At 38.4% G+C, this 17,597-nt stretch overlaps 1 protein-coding gene across 7 annotated transcripts in view; it reads left to right on the forward strand.

Annotated features, from left to right (window-relative positions):
- The window catches only part of FAM13A (family with sequence similarity 13 member A), a 183,515-nt gene that overhangs the window by 119,860 nt on the left and 46,058 nt on the right, over window positions 1-17,597 (forward strand). For all 7 annotated transcript variants that reach the window (XM_040478471.1, XM_040478466.1, XM_040478470.1 and 4 more), the window contains 2 exons: window positions 11,671-11,747; window positions 12,139-12,181. In XM_040478471.1, coding sequence (XP_040334405.1) covers window positions 11,671-11,747; window positions 12,139-12,181 — 120 coding nt within the window. The remainder of the gene's footprint in view (window positions 1-11,670; window positions 11,748-12,138; window positions 12,182-17,597) is intronic.

The raw sequence follows: 17,597 nt of genomic DNA on the forward strand, positions 1-17,597 counted from the left end.
GCCAAAGAGATTACAATGACTAAAAGTCCAACACTTCATTGGAAAGAATGTACTCTATTTCAGTCCCTTTTTACGTGAACTGAAGCCATGAATATTTCTTTTCCACAAGGAATAATGTCTTAAATTAGCATGGTGGTGATAGCTAATAAAAATGAAAAAGTACATTTATTCCTTAGAATCTGTGTTTGATTGATATAATAACTATAGACATATTCTTTGCTTAAAAACATTTGAATGGGAGAGCCCAATGCCATCTTGGTCTTTTTAGGTGAAAGGGTTTGCCCCCATGTTAGTTGCCAGTTTCCTCATTCCAGGATTGTGAATGTCATGTATTAACATAAGTGAGCCAAGTGGACCATGTCTTTTTGCAGTGAATAATTGAAAACCCTGCCAACAAAACTTCCACGTAGAAAGTAAAGGTGCTGTCTAAGAGCTTTTCTAACTGTCATATGCCATGAATTTTTAAATCTGATCTTCACAGGTAACCACAAAGCAAATAGCCAGGGAACATAGCAAGTCTTTAGTCTCCATCCTAAAAGTTAAGTTGTGCATCTTAACTTGTCACTTACTTTTAACCTTCTAGGTTTACTTTTCCCAAATCTCCCCCCAAACCTTTTCCTGCTCCATTTCACGTGCTTTACACCCTGAGTAAACATTTATTTCTAAACTGGGTGGGAGAGGGGAGAAATGCATACATAATTATATGCCTTTATGTGCCAGGAAATATTTCAGATCCTGGGGATACAGCAGTGAGAAAAACAGGCAAAAGTTACTGTCCTCATGGAGTTTACATTCTAGTAGGGGGAACAGACAATAATCAAGATAAGTAAGTAAAACACAAAATACGTCAGATAGTGATAACTACTAGGAAGAAACATAGAGCTGGAAATGGTGACAGGAATTGTGAGGGAGCAAGCGATGCAATTTTAAATGGAGTGATCTGAGAAGATCTCCCAAGAATTTGACATTTGAGTGTAAAGACTTAGAGAAAGTGAGGAAGCAAGCCATACTATCCTAGTAGGTGCAAAGGCCCTGAGACAATCATTTATCTGGAATGTTCAAAAAAACAAAAAGGTACCGTTGTGATTGGAGGAGAGTGAGCAAAGTTAAAGAGGTAATGGGAGAAAGTGGGCAGATGAAGTAGGGCCTCATGGATCATTGTGAGAACTCTGCCTTTAATATGGATGAGATGAGAATCCATTTGAGGGTTCTAAGTAGAATAGTGATCTGACTTACTGAAATTTGAAGCAACTGCTATGTTGAGAATAGACAGTAAGCAGGCAATGGCAGAAAGAAGAACCGCAGTTAAGAGGCTATTGCAATAATCTGGAGTTAAGATGATGATGGTTTGAACAAGGTGATACCAGAGTCAGCATGTATTTCCTTGCAGATTGTATGATGCACTACTCTAGAGGCACTGTTCCCATAGACTAAAATGTGAACAGTTCCTCCTAGAGTGGTGCATCGCAGTCATCGTGATGTGGTGGATAGATTCTGGGTGTATTTTGAAAGACCAAGGGAGTGAGTGTGGACAGAAACGAAAAGTCACCTCAGGGGCTGTGAGCCATGAGACACACCAACCTTTAGAGGATAGAGAGATGAGAAGGTACCAGGAGAGGAGACTTAAGAGACTAGCAAAGTAGAAGACAGACAAGGTGAATTTGATGCCTTCGAAGCCAGGTGAACCCAGTATCTCAAAGAAGAGAGAAGGTCAGACGGTGGGTCAAGTAGAAGACTGCACGTTTGACCACTGGAGTTAGCAAGGTGGAGATCACTGAATAAGAGTGGTTTTGTTGAAGAGATAGGAGCAAAAGCCATTTTCCAGAGTAAATGAGAGGAGAGGACCTGAACACAGCGAGTGATAATTTCACACTGATCACACCAGCCCACAACACAACCAAGGAGAATATGCTGTAGACAAAAAAAAAAAAGCATCTTGCACATCTGGAACCTCTGAGGTGGGAACTGGCTGGGCACTTTGCCTTTGCCCTGTCACCTCTTGAGACAGTCATGACCAGCAGGAACCAAGAGGCTACAGAGAATTCAGAGCTTAAAAATTAGTGGTAGTGAGTGACATTAGAGTGTTCTGCCTTATCTCTAATTATTGCCACGGTCCCAAGCTTTTCCTCCTCCTTTAAACTCCTAGCTCATGCCTGTGCCCTTCAGTCATTCTCAGAGCAAAACCTTGTCTCCTCATTTACTTGGAAGAACTAGGACACCCAGCTTGTGTTTCAGCAGCTTCCCTCCTGCTTCAAAACATCTCTAAAAACTTCACTCATTTTATTTTCTCACCTGCTCAAATGATAACATGGCTTTTCTAATTTCTGAGGTTACCTTCTAACTCAAGAAGTGTCCGTGTAAATTCTGTTTTCTACCTCCATCTCCCCACCCCACCCCCATGTACATGTACAAACATACACATACACTCACTCACACGGTTTTCTTTTTTTTTTTTAACATTTCTTAACAATTTATTTTTTTTATTTATATATGAAATTTATTGTCAAATTGGTTTCCATACAACACCCAGTGCTCATCCCAAAAGGTGCCCTCCTCAATACCCATCACCCACCCTCTCCTCCCTCTCACCCCCCATCAACCCTCAGTTTGCTCTCAGTTCTCAACAGTCTCTTATGCTTTGGCTCTCTCCCACTCTAACCTTTTTTTTTTTTTCCTTCCCCTCCCCCATGGGTTCCTGTTAAGTTTCTCAGGATCCACATAAGAGTGAAACCATATGGTATCTGTCTTTCTCTGTATGGCTTATTTCACTTAGCATCACACTCTCCAGTTCCATCCACGTTGCTACAAAAGGCCATATTTCATTTTTTCTCATTGCCATGTAGTATTCCATAGTGTATATAAACCACAATTTCTTTATCCATTCATCAGTTGATGGACATTTAGGCTCTTTCCATAATTTGGCTATTGTTGAGAGTGCTGCTATGAACATTGGGGTACAAGACTCACACGGTTTTCATGGCTTCCTGTCCACTGGCTCATTTCTGTTGGCCTAGAAAAAGCATCCACCTCTAAAAGCTTCCTCTTCTGGGTGCAATTTAACAGCTTGAATCAAAAGCCCATAACTCAGTCATGCATTTTATCCAGTAATCATACTTCTGCCACTCAGTTCTACTTAAATATGGAAAAGACCGTGAGTATTAATTTGCTCACTGCAAGGCTTTCTATAATCATGGAAAATTAGAAGCAATCTAAATGCTTAAAAGTACGAGATCAGATTAGTAATGTGGATGTCAGTTCAGTAAAATTATTATTTGGAAGACCATGTAATAAAATAAAAAACATTGACAAGTTATATTTTAAGTGCTTTGTATATATTATCAATTCTAGTACTCCCAATTATCCATAAGGCAGATTTAGTAGTAGTAGTAGTAGTAGTAGTAGTATTCTCATTCTAAACATGAGGGAAATGAGGCAGAAGAGATTAAATAACATCTCCAAGGTCACATACAAGTGGTGGCGCTGAGAGTCTACTATATCCTTCAATATTAAAAGTGGGTTATGAAGTGTGCATTTATATATGTATATATGTCTCTGTACATTTTTATGTATGTATGTCTATAAATGTATGTATCATATATGTGTACATATTTGTATGTGTGTATATGTATGTATCTCGTGTGTGTGTACAAATGTATATAAAAATGTTCATTCCCAGGAAAAAAGACTGAAAGGAAGTAAGCCTAAAGTAATTGATAATATCATGGTGGTGGTAGCAGTATTAGAAGTAGCTGTCACTCAAGGGGCGCGTGGGTGGCTCAGTCAGTTAAGAGTCCAACTCTTGATCTCAGCTCCGGTCTTGGTCTCACAGTCATGAGTTCGAGCTCCTGTTGGACCTCACACTGGACGTGAAGCCTCCTCAGGAAAAAAAAAAAAAAAGAGCGGCTGTTAGTGCATGCTCTGTTTTTCAGATGTTCCTCATATGAGTATACTAATTCTATAAAATATAGAGTAAGCATCACATTTATGTACAAAAACTGAAAACATAGTCTAGCAGCTCTCTTATTTATAAACAATATCTGTTTAATGCCTTGTGCACCCTCTGAAATCACAGGCAGGGTTCAAGGAAAGAGCATAGCTCTTGCAGTCAGACCTCAGTTTTCAGTTTCAACTTTATCACTTAATATCTATGGCAAGTGGGCATGTTATTTAGCCTCAGTTACTTTATCCGTAAAGTGGGACTGTTAATGCTTCACTGTGGTTTTTTTTTTTGTGAGATTTAAATGCAACTAAATGTGCTAAAGAATAGAGAAAACTGAACACTGTTCACACGTAAGTTCCTTTCTGCTCCCTAGATTCTAATGACCAGTCTCTTTTCCTTCACTTGCTATCCAACATTTTGAACAGTCTGCACTTCCTTGTTCTCAATCTTGCTTCTCACACTTGCTTGTTCAATCCCAGTAACCCAGAATCTACGCCCACTTCTCTGGGAAACCTGCTTTCTCCCTGTCGCTGTCTGGACATGGAATTGGAACTGCTCTTCTAAGACCCCTGTGCTCTGACATTCTCTTGGTCCTTGACTCCTCAAGCCCTTGTGGGCTTGATACTTCTTCCCTTTTTCTCAGAACCCTCTCCCTCTTCGCCTTGGTGACACCTCTCCTGTGTCCTGTGATCATGATGACTTTCTTCTGCGTCATCTCTTTCACTGGCTCAGCCTCCATAAAGCATAGGTGAATGTAGATGCTCCCAAGTTTTGTCTCATTTCTCTTTTCCATCTTTGCTTGAGAGCTTTGCCACTCACATGGTGTCAAATGCACCTCTCTACCAATGACTGCCAAGTCAACATTTGATTGAAGCTCTCTGCAGTCCACCTTAGAAAGTGAGCATGTTAAAACCGAATTCATTGTCTTTTCCTCCTGGATCTCTTTTTCACCAGGCTACCCATCTGATTTCATCAGTCAACATCTTCTTGGTCCTTTTGTTTGCCCCCAGCCCCTCTTCCAGCTTTTAAGTCAGTTGTCAAATTTAGTGGACTCTACTTTAAAAATGGTATGAAGGACCCCCTTGTCCCTTTGTATTGCCATTACATCACTGAGGCCCTTGTTATAATTGCCCTGGAATATCAAAACAGTCACCTGACATGTCTGCATACCGCCACCCTCTCCTGTCCCCAGGCTGTCTTACCTGCCCCCTGCAAAACAGTCATACCTAATGCAGCAATTTTCAACCCTTGTTTTCCGTGCACTAATTCCTGTCACAAACTACATGACAGTGATTCTCTGGGTAGTGTCAATGTAATGTAAAAAAGCCCCACATTGTGAACCACTGATTTAAAGTTATTCATTCCTTCAACTATACAACAACTAACTGTATAACAAGCACTCTTTGAGGAGCTAAAGACACAGAAGTTGTCAAAACAGATACACTCACAGCCATCCTGAAGTTCACATTCTTATAGGATCAAATAAGAAACAAGAAAATATATAGTCAGATGGCAGTACATGCTGTGGAAAAAAATGCAGTGGGCAGAGACGACAGGAAGTGGTGTGGGGTGAAGGACTGATATACAGAAGATACCCCGGTCAGGCTCACTAAGAAGATTTGTGCAGGGACCTGCAAGAGGTGAGAGAGTGAGCCATCAGGTGAGGAGAGGGGAGAGGGGGCAGCAGGCTTCGCCTATTTGAGGATAAGCAAGAGGTTGCTGTGGTTGGAACAGGGTTGAGGAAGGAGCATTATAAGCAGTGAGGTCAGAGATGTAGCAAGGGTACTGATCACTTAAGCCTTTATAGCTGTTTTTAGGTCTTTGGGATTTATCTGGAGTGAGATGAGGAGCCACTAGAAGATTAAAAAGAAGAAAATAATTTTCTGATATACCTTTTGAAAGAATCGCTCTAGCAACTGTGTTAAGAATAGCGCAGAGGTGGTAAGGGATGAACAAACACTAAAGCAAAATAATTGACGTAATCTAAGCAAGAATTGATGACAATTTAGGCCAGGATGATAGCCATTAAGTGGCAGGAAGAGGTCAGACTATGGATGTATTTTGAGGGAATAAAGAGGATTTTCTAATAGATTGGATGTGGATGTGAAGAAAGAGGTGGGTGCGGGATGACTCCAAGACCTTTAGAGTAACTGGAAAGATGGAGAATAATATTGGAGGGGCAAATTCAGAGGGAAAAACCAAAAGTTGCATTCAGATATGTTGAGCTTGAGATGCTCATTAGTAAAGAAGTCAAGTAAGCAGTTAGGTGTGTGAATCTGGAGCTCAGCGGAGAGATGAAGTTTGGAAGTCTTTGGAAGATAAGTTTGGAAATCCTTGGCACCAGTTGGCATTTAAAGCCTTGGGATGGTCTGTGCTGGCACGTAGGGAACAAGCAAAAAGAAGGGCTCCAATGACTGTACTCTGGGACATACCAACATTTGTAGGCAGGTGAGAAGGTATAGGCAAAAAAGATTAGGAAGGAGCAACTAGCAATCTTCAGTACAAGCACGGGGCAAGAGCCTTACTGGATTTTAGTCAGCAACAAATCAGAGGAGAGAAATTGGAATAGTGCGATACCCACATCTGCCTTTATGGTAGATTTAGGTGGGAGGAAAGAAGAAACCATCCAGTTGGTCGGTTTCAAGAAAGAATCAGAGGAAATGAATTGGGTACTGCAAGTGTAGAAAGTCTTTGAACACATGTGGCTCTCTAGGAGTGAGGAAAAATGAAGCGGCAGAATCAGAGACAATGCAAGATCAAGAGAGAGTATTTAAAAGGCAGTGATATCGCAGAGTATTTGTGTAAGATAAGTCAATAGAGAAGGGAATTGATTTGCAAGAGAAGGGGATCCATTGCAGAATCAGTGTTCTTGAGTAATTGATAGAGGGTGGAACCTAGTGGGTGGGTGGAGGGGTTTGATTGTAACTTACTTTGACCTAAAGACTGTTTCATCAGACACTTGAATGGTTTGCCCCACTGCCTCCTTTACATTACGCTAAAGGTCTGCCCCTGTGTCCTAGCCACAAGCTACCTTTCACCTAAGAAACATAAATACCCTTCTGACTTTTCAATCTCACCATGTTTATACACATCTAGTATTTCTTTCCTGTACATACTATTGAATAAGGAAAGAATATGCTAGCCACTTTGAATTTTGATTTGCCAATATTATCATTCAGAAAGAACCTATCTAGAAATGAAAAATATTAAGAGTGTAACAAACCACAGTTGGAGCAAGAACTTAATACAGAAGCCGTGATGGCAAGGACCAGTGTCTGTCTGGTTCCCCATTTACCATTGCACCCCAATGCCTAGCAGAGTTCAGCACTTACCAAAATCATGTGTTGAAAAAAACGAGTGCATGAATGGGTGCCATATTTTTAAGGGTAACTTGTGTCACAAAAGGCCCAAAATGCAAAGTCTTGAACACAGTAAATGTTCTTTCTCCCATAACCACCTAAAACAGGAGTTGAGAGCCAGGGGGAGAAGTGGAGGACTTGGTCCATACAGTTTTTCGAGACCAGGCCAACTGTCTCCCTCTTCTTCAAGTAGCTTCCAGCACACTACGGTGGTTTTCGTCTCCATTCCAACTCACAGAAGGACATCATGAGCATCGAGGAATGTACCTGCCGGGGTAGTTTATCAGCCAGGCCTGGAAGCCACACACGTTGCCTCACACAGCCTATAGGAGAGGAGTTAATCACATGGCCATATCTCATTGCAAGAGAGGCCAGGAAATGTTACTGGGCCTGGGGCTACTTATTTCTGTGGAAGGAAAGTAGAGTGGATTTTGGTGGATAGCTAGCAAACTCTTCTATCGGCATTCTCGTACCCTACCAGTAGTTCTTTTTAAATATGGATTAAGTTATACGGTTTTCTGCAAGAAAACATAAAATGTACAAAAAGAAATTCAAATCCACATTAATCCTTCGTTATAAGAACATATCAAATATTCTCCTTCTCTGAGAGCTCAAGGTTAGAATAATGAACCTATTTTGACTAGCAGTGTTCTCTGCAGCCTTCAGACTGAGCTGTTTGTATATTGAGAGAAGGCATTTTTTTTCAGTGTCTTCTATAAAGGCTTTGTCAGCATTTTACAGTTCTAGAAGACAAATTTGTCTTTGCTCCAAGTGTTTTCAAGTGCTTCAGTGGTCAAACAGGTTTTGAGTCTAGCTTTTAATGCCAAAACAGAGAGGGGGGCCAAGGGGAAGAATTGAAAATAAATTCCACAGTCTCAGGCTAATTTTTTCATGGCTTTTGCTCTTTTTAGATTTCAGGATATTTTTATAATTAAGGAAGGTGGTTCTTAAAATTCACTTCCTTCTGACACGTAAAAACTGTCCAAATAAATTATATCATAGCAGATATGTGTGTTTTGAAAGTCACTGGTAAGCCTTAAATGAAGCAGAATTTTATGGATTGTAGACTAAGCTTTATCTGTTTTTTTTAATACAGTTCAAGAAGCAGTTTCATTAATTTATACTTAAAGCCATAATCTGTTCTTTGCTATTTCTTAAAATGACCTATTTAAAAGAGCCTAAGTTTAGAAGACCAATTAAAATAAAAATGAATGCAATAAAACATTTTTAAAGAGTTTTATTACTTTAACCTTTAATAAATGAAAACATTAATGAACCACTCTTTTACCACACCTAGAGAAGTGTTTGGGACATAAAACAGTTCAAAATCTTCAGAAGGCATGGAGTCAGTATTTTTTCATAAGACAAATACTATTAACAACTGCAGAACATTCGAAAGTCCAGTAGCATACTTCTCATACAATGGAAGTCTTCTAATTCACCTGTTATTTTAACCTACACATTCTGTTTCCTCTTTTCTCATCTCACTGAAGTGGAGGAATTGCTGATCTATTTCTTTATCTTTCCTTCCTAAACCTTAGGCAAAAAATGGAAGTTAGAATTTATAACATGTTTTGTGCCCATGGAAATAGGTACTTTTGTTACTGTATTCAGAGATCTTTACTACTGTTGTTTCATTCTGAAAAAAATTGAGGTAGATTGCCAGTTGTAACACATTCTTCACATGTTCCTGTTCCCAAAAGGTATAGGGGCAACCCAGCTGCCTTGGCAAAGGAACACTGGGTGCTCGCTTGCTGCTTTAAGTGAAAGCAGCTCATGAATATTCAACAGTTTCAAACGTGTAGACAACATGAAAGTTGGAATTGTCATAAAGTCTTAGGAATATAGAACAGTTTTGAAAGTCACCCTTTGTCTATTACATCTATAAAAACTCAAATCCTTGGGGAGTTCTCAAACATAGGGATCAAACATGTTTTAAAAGTGGGGTCGGGGAGGGAGTTGAAGTTATTGCTTACTTATTTTAACCCTGGAGAACAGCTAGACTTTCACACATTTTACAACCGTTTTTTGCAAAGCTTTCCATTATTAACATAGCTATCTTTTTTCTATAATTCTCAAAATCTATAATCAATTATATCTTGGTTCTTTCTATTTAGAAAAAAAATCTTGTAGCATCTTACTGAAGTATCTTTAAATTCATATAATATTATAGCTTATTTTCTGTTCTCTTTCTGAATATTTCTTAGCCGTAATGTGAAGATTTTTATTTATTCAGAAATAGTCATTCGCATATAATTAAAAAATGTATTTCATTGACACAGTTCTAAAATTATCTGAGGGTAGAAGGTTGTACTTTCCCTAGGAATTCATGTTCCATAACTTTAGGAAAACCTAATACTGTTGCCCAAGATCTTACACTAAAGATTTTGATAATCTATTAAAGATTACCAATGAGAACAAACAAAGATTGTCTGTCATAGATATATCTCTTGTTTTTCAGGAAGATCACATTTGGGTAATAAGAGCAATTATGCTTTGCTTCAAGGAGAGCCATTTTAGAGAGGCCTCTTCTAAATATATAATTGAATTTTGTCATAATTTTCATTTGTCAGATCGATTCTCAAATCAACTGTGTAAATTATCTAAGTGTCTAAATTGATGTTTAGTAATGGAAGACACAAACACTCCAGTTCCTGGGGACATTTCCTTAACTGGAGAAATAATAGTAAAATATTTTAGGGGAGGTGGATCTCACAGTTTCAGAAATAATAATCATGGCATCAACAACAATACCTAATATCCTTTAAATGTACTGGTATTATTCTAGTGCTTATACATCTGTTATCTGCTTTAATCTTCATGACCACCTATATTAAGTCTTGTGATCTCCATTTTTCAGAAGAGGAAATTGAAGGTCAGGTAGGATCATAACAGTTGGTAAATGATAGAGCTAGGATTCAAACCCAAACATTCTGACTCCAGAGTCACCATTCTATCATGTTATACTTACTGTGTCTCCCTTTGTTTCTACTGTTTGATGGAGCCCAGGGTTTTAAACTTTACAAATTCCAGGTAAGTGGGTCAAACCAAGGTAAATGGAAAATAATTCATTCATTTACCGAGCCAAAGATTAGTTTTCTACTCCAATTATGTGTTTATTTTGTAAAGATTTTTATATATGTCAATTTCATCAGATTATTGTGAACCTTAGTCAGATTTACTTTGTGAAGGGTTTTTCATGATGGAAGACTATAAATATGTAGATGAACACATGTTGCTTCAATATTATTATTCTAATGATACACAATAGGTGGGTTGTGCTTAATGTCTTTTTAATGCAGATACGAATCTGTGAGTTCAGTGAAATTCAAGTTCAGATCTCCAAGGCAGGTATTTTTTTTTTTTTCAGTTTAGTGAATGTAAATGTGTTCTCATTTGCTTATTTGTAATCTTCCTTCATGGGGATGGCTTACTTATTATGTGCTCAGTTGCCTGAATTGTATTTAGAAAGCTTTGGCCACATTCACAGAGGCAGTCAAAAAACCTTACAGATATGCCTCCCGATAAGTATTAAAGCCCTCTTGGCTAGCCTGAAATACATGCTATTCAAAGTAAATTTCCTGTTTATATTTTTCCCATCTTAGCTGATATAAAGATTAATATTAAATATCACAGAAACAAAGGTTCTTTACGCCATTTCTTTTTATGGATAGTTTACAGTTTAGCTATGTGTTTTCCCACTTTATATTTGCAGTTTATACTGAAAATATGTTAAATGAACAATGAATGTTACGTTGGTTTCTGATTAGATTCAGGGTCAGATTCCCCAGTTCTAGTTCTTTTTCTTTTTCTTTTTTTCTTGTTTATTTATTTATTTTGAAAGAAAAAGCACAAGTGGGGAAGGGGCAGAGAGAGGGAGAGAAAGAGAGAGAAAATCCCAAGCAGGCTCCACACTATCAGTGCAGAGCCCAATGCAGGGCTTAAACTCACAAACCATGTGATGATGACCTGAGTCAAAGCTGGACACTCAACTGACTGAGCCACCTAGGCGCCCCTCCTTAGTTCTAATTCAAATGCTGCCACCCTGATGTTCTGACAGTCTGGGTTTTGCTATGGTTAGCTCTAAGATATGGATGATACCTAACAAGGACATTATAGGATATAGTGATCATTTCTATGATGGTATCAGATACCTTCATTAAGGGGATGATAAAACTCAACATCCAATTTTATGCAAGTGGCATCTACTAAACTGTCATAATTTTACTGGTTTTAACAAAGATAGAAATAGGACTTGAATTAGCTTATATCTGCATATTATCTGATTTTACTATTTTAAATAAAGGAGGATCTTCTGTTGCATGTTTCTTACCATTCTTACTGGGTAACCAATAATATGTTTTGTTACAGAATATGGAAAGCCTCAACTCCACACCATCTCATGAGAGGGCTGGACCTGATGATGTTGAACTGATGTCCGACGAAAGGTAATTTTAGCATTTTCTCCTCAAATTGCTTACAAGAGCATGAATAGCTTTTTTTTTTTTTTTCACTTAATGCAGTGTGCCTTAAAAGAACTAAAAAGAATAGAATTAAAAGACTGTATGTTCACCAACAGTATTTTGTAGCATGGGAAATGCTTGGAATAGAAAATCTGCCATGGTGCTCTTAAAGACTACTGTATGCATTGTTGTATTTCTAGTTTTGTTTTATTTTGATTTTTTTGTTTTATTTTGTTTTCGAATTTTATCAGAATTTAATTTAGAGCCACTCAGCTTCCTTTTAAAATGAATGAAGTCATAAATTTCAATGGATGAAAAGCATTGTTCTAAAACAGATTGACCTTTTATGATATTTTGTTGTTGCTGTTACTTGTAGCAAAGAAAATGAAAAAGACGGCAGACATACCCAGCATTTTGAGGTGAGTAGCTAAGAAAATTGTGACTGTAATGGGGCTGTTCATACATTCCTGAGAGCACATGGGAAGCATTATTAGACTGTCAGTAAGGGATAATGAGATTAAGGGACAGGACTGTGATTGGTTTTCAAAAGGCAAATACTGAGACATAAAGATTCCATGAGAAATCATAAGAACTCTTTTCTTTGCTTTTTAAATTCTTTTTTTTAATATGAAATTTATTGTCAAATTGGTTTCCATAGCTTTTTAAAATCTTTTATTTTGCTTGCAGAGAGAAACTTCAATAGCATGGAGATTTCTCTTTAGATTTTCTGTAAAATAAAACAAAAAGCCAAATCTACCGGTTTGATTTTTTTTTATGTTTTATACATTTTTTAAGTGATTGAAATAAATAGGCAGTGAGTTTAGTGGATCTATCACAGAGACTTATCTCATTAATTTTCAAATTAAGATAAACTCAGTGTGAGTTACTAAACCCAATTTGTTTTCTGAGTTTTGTCTCATTTTAAGTAAGCCATGGAGAAAAAGTATCTAACTCCCTTATGTTGTTTATATCTTAAAGTTTTGGTGATTTCCTGTATTCCTTGTTCTCCAAGGGCATCGCCATGCTGGCCAAAATGATTTCCCTTTTCCCAACCCTGGCTTCCATTCAGTGTGCTTAACCCCATTTTTCATTCATGTATGTGTACATAATCTACTTCCAAATGCTTTCAACTCTACTTTCAATGTTTTTATCAATTTTTCTCTTTGGCCAGATTTAAAGCATTTTTCAACCTGTTCTTGAGTTCTGAATCTTGAAATACTAATTATACATAGAACTCTTCCTCTAACCCAGTGATTCCTAATCTTTATTGGACATTTTCTAATTCACTGATGGATTTACTCAGGAGCATGTATTGAGTCCTGCTGTGGACACATACTGTGTTAGAAGCTGCGATTCAGTAACGACTCCAGTCCCTACCCTCCATGGAGTTTTACAATCCAGGAGACTGAGAATCTAAAAGCTGTAGACTTCTTCTTAGAAAAATGCACACTTTGTGTACAATTGTCATAAAAAAGCTGGGAATTAATTGCCAACTCCCCCCGTTCCCTGCCAATGCTGTGGACTCATCATATTCCCTATGTTCAGTTCTTGTCATGTATACTTCATCGACCTAGCCAGATAATGGAAGGGGAATGCTTCCTCTTTCTGACTTCCAGCTGCTGGGCCACTTCTTTCATCTCTTATTTCCAACCCATTTAAGCTTCCTTCCTTGGGACCCAGGCAATGAGCTGACATCTTTTTCCTTGACACCAGGTACCTTTGTCAGAGCACAGTTTCCCCGTGATAGCGTTGTTTCCTTTTTCTTCTCGTTTCACCCTCTCTCTGTTCTTTTCCTCTACTCACAGCAAGCACCTAGTCATCATGCCATTGAACGTTACTTTAAAGAAAATTGCTTCGCCAGCCTCCTAGAGAGGTCTCCTCCGTTTCCTCCCTTTTCAGCCTATTATCCTCTATAAGATAAAAGGATATAGAGCAGCCTTTGTGGATGGACTTCATAACATTAACTCGTAAATTCCAGGTGGCACCGAAACTCAACCCATGCTGAACTCAGTTTGCCTTGGTATTTTGTGGGCAGCTCCTATGGCAGTGGATGAATCATGGGGAAAAAATCTCAAGTCCTTCTTCCATGTGCCAGGTCCTATTCTTACATGGGTCCGCCATGTGCAGTTACCAGTCAGCACCCGGCCCCCGGTTGGCTCTCCTGAAGCACTCACTATTAATAATCATTGCCACCATAATAAGTTCAGCTAGGAGATAAAATTAGGCAGTGAGTTAAAATCTAGCTCGGCAATCCATGTCACCTTTCTTTCACAACTGCCCCACAGGAGAAAAACAAGCCATCACTCCATAAGATTAGGATGATGTTTCTCCCCATGAAGGCATGGGTTTCTTTCACTGAAGGAAATGTATATTTAATTGTTAGTGATGGACTGTGAAAAAGATCCATTTTCCATTTTTAAAGCTCTTTCCCTTGTTTGCCACGTATTGTGATTGTTTACCATTCAACATGTGCAGCACTTTCTAGAACTTATTTTACAACCTAAATAGTTAATCTGGTCTTCTAGTAATACCACAATAATTCCTAAATCGCAGAGATGAAAAATAAGTCTAGGCTTTGGTTACCCCTCCTAGAATTCTGTGTAATTGGTATTCCATTTCACACCTCCTACAGCATCAGATTGAGAGGCCAACACTTACATGCCCACCATGGATGGATGTGATGTTGTTTCCAGCTACATTTTTCATGAAGACAATTTGTCTTCCTTAATACCGTCCTTTAAATTTTTCCTTACATATTCTTGAGATCCATGTGAGGTTAAGACAACAAATGACAGCTGTTGGGAAAGGTGGTCTTTCCTTCTTGTTTTGAGTCACGTTTCCATGAGAATGAGGAACACTGGTGATGCTCCTTACAGGGACAGGTAGGCAGAGAGAAGCTGGTTTTAGAATCTGCTGCTCAGACACAAATGCAGGCGCAACTGTGACTTTATTTTTGATAATCATTTTGCAGCCCTTAAATGTGTTTTTGTTTGAATGCATGTGTTGACAACTGAACATCGGTTTATCACTTTGTGGCACATCTTTTTAATTTTTTGAATCAACTCATCTTATCCAAAAAGAGAATCTGCTTGAGATCTCCGATGGTCAATGGCAAAAAAATTTAGAGTCCCTTCAAAATGCCAAAAATTAAAGTATGATTTCTTTGGGTAGGTTTTCAAGAGGCTGGCATTTTAATAAAATATCCGGGGGGCACCTGGGTGGCTCAGTCTGTTAAACATCTGACTTCAGCTCAGGTCATGATCTCACGGTTCATGAGTTTGAGCCCCACTTGGGGCTCTGTGCTGACAGCTCAGAGCCTGGAGCCTGCTTCTGATTCTGTGTGTGTGTGTCTCTCTCTGCTCCTCCCCCACTCATGCTTTCTCTCTAAAAAATAAATAAACATTTAAAAAATTTAAAAAATAAATAAAATAAAATAAAATACCCCATTTGGGCTTTTTGAAATGAGGTAATGTAAGGAAGAGCCTAGCACACTGTTCCCTGTACAGATGGAATCCAGAGTCTTTGTTCTTTTGTTTCTTTTTAAATTCAGTGAACAACTGGAAGCATCCAGAAGAAAGGTCGTCCTTAAAACCAGCAATTTCTAGATTCTAAAAGGTATCACTGAAAATACAGATTTTCGAAGTTCTTACAATGGAGTTTCAACCTTATGCTTCAGTGATTCCTTCTGATAAGTTCTTTCCTTTTGGGGAGATATTTCATGCCTCTGTATAAAATCCAGAACATGAAACCTATAACTTTATACTTAATACTTTATCAAGAACGCAATACCTGTAAGAATTATTGAGTGCATGGGACACCTGGGTGACTCAGTCGGTTAAGTGTCAGACTTCGGCTCAGGTCATGATCTCGCAGTTTGTGAGTTCAAGCCCCGCGTCAGCCTCTGTGCTGACAGCTCAGAGCCTGGAGCCTGCTTCGGATTCTGTGTCTCCCTCTCTCTCTGCCCCTCCCCAACTTGTGCTCTGTCTCTGTCTCTCAAAAATGAATAAATGTAAAAAAAAAAAAAAAAAAAAAAAAACTTCAAGAATTATTGAGTGCATGGAAGGGTATTACCTTATCTGGGAGAGGTCATTTTATGTCAGAAGTATAAGGTTAATGAAGTGTTAAATTCTTTCAAGATATTTTTACATTCTTTATGCTTTCTAAGCCTACTGCTTAGAAGAGCTTAGAAGCATACCTTTGATAACAAATAAGACATTCATAGTAAACAAAAGTCCATTTCCCTTTTTTATCCTGCTTGAAAAAAGAAAGAGAGGAGTAAGAGAGAAGACAAGGCTTTCCAATCAAGACTGAAAATTAATATTAATTATCAAACATCTTAAGTCTAGTCTTTTATTTGCCCTGAGCAGGATTGAGATAAATTCTGTAATATCCCTGTCAACAAGGATTTATGAAATGAATCACCATGTTATTTCAACTTTGGTGTATTGTATGGAAGCCTTAGGATTTTGTTATTATTGGTTTTAATGTTAGAACAAGAATGATTTAAAGGCTCTATTTATTTAGATTCACTTCCCATTTCACCCAGTCTCTAACGGCTACTGAAACTTTGGAATTCCCATGAACTTTGGAAATTTGTTATGTCCACTTTCTTTTATTGTCAGGCCAAACAGTAAATGTTTATGGTTCCATGTGGTTCTTCTGTTAACACTGTGTGGTTCCTTCCTGTGCAAACTGCATTACACAGTACACTCTCTGATATCATCGCTCCTAGCTCTGGTAAGCCATTAGGCTACTTATTTATATCCTGTGCAGGGAGGGAGAAGGGATGGAACAAAAATTCAACTATTTGAAGTCAGGGAAGGAGCAAGATCAGTGAAGTCTGAGAATTGAAAAAGCCAGGCCCAGTCTGATAGGGCAAGTCTTGACAAAGATCAGGTGAATAGTAGTTAATGGTTCCTTGACCTGAACATGGAATGTCACCTGAGGTCCCAGGCAAGGTGAGCTCTCTTGAGTATTTGCTCCCTGGCATCCTGTTTTGTTTTGTTTTTTTCTTTTATAACATATGTGACACTGGTATTTACATGTTCAGTGTCTTCGTTCCACACTGAATTCCATATCTTGTTAGTTCCTGTAATCCCAGTGCCTAGGACATAGTATGTGTTCAATAAACACTTGCCAGATGAATGAATGTGAAAGGGAAGTAATGAATAATTGGAAATAGCATTTTTTTACAGTAACTATGGGCCAGCCATTTTTGTATATGTTTTTCACTTAATCTTCATGCCAACCTTATGAAGTCTTGCACTTGCATTATAGAAAAAAAGCTTTAAAAAAAAAAAGAAGAAGCTAAAGCACAAAGAGGTTTTCATTGAAGGTCTTGCTGCTAGTTGGCCAGGATTGAAACTCAGGTCTCCAACTCTTCAACCCATCCCCTGTCTCCCACACCACACTGTTGTTTAGTGGGTTTCTGTAGGGCACAACATTTTTGACAAGGGTTTGGTGTGTGACCCCACGGCATAAGGATCTCTGAGTTGAAAATTGTGAAAAAGCAGTAGTCCCCCATTATCTGCGGTTTCACTTCCCGTGATCTCAGTTACCCACAGTCAACCCTGGTCCAGAAGCAGATGATTGTCTTTCTGACATGTCACCTGAAGGTCAACAGTAGCCCAACACTGTGTCACAATATCCACACGATTCACCTCGCTTCACCTCGCATAGACCTTTGTCATCTCACAGCATCACAAGAAGTGTAAGTATCTCACAGTAAGATATTCTGAGAAAGAGATCACATTCACATCACTTGTATTACATTATACAGTGCAGTGGTTCTATGTTATTAGTAGTTATTGTTCATCTCTTACTGTGCCTAATTTA

The sequence above is a fragment of the Herpailurus yagouaroundi genome, unplaced genomic scaffold, assembly GCF_014898765.1.
Source record: "Herpailurus yagouaroundi ecotype Mexico unplaced genomic scaffold, PumYag 28, whole genome shotgun sequence".
Classification (NCBI taxonomy): domain Eukaryota; kingdom Metazoa; phylum Chordata; class Mammalia; order Carnivora; family Felidae; genus Herpailurus; species Herpailurus yagouaroundi.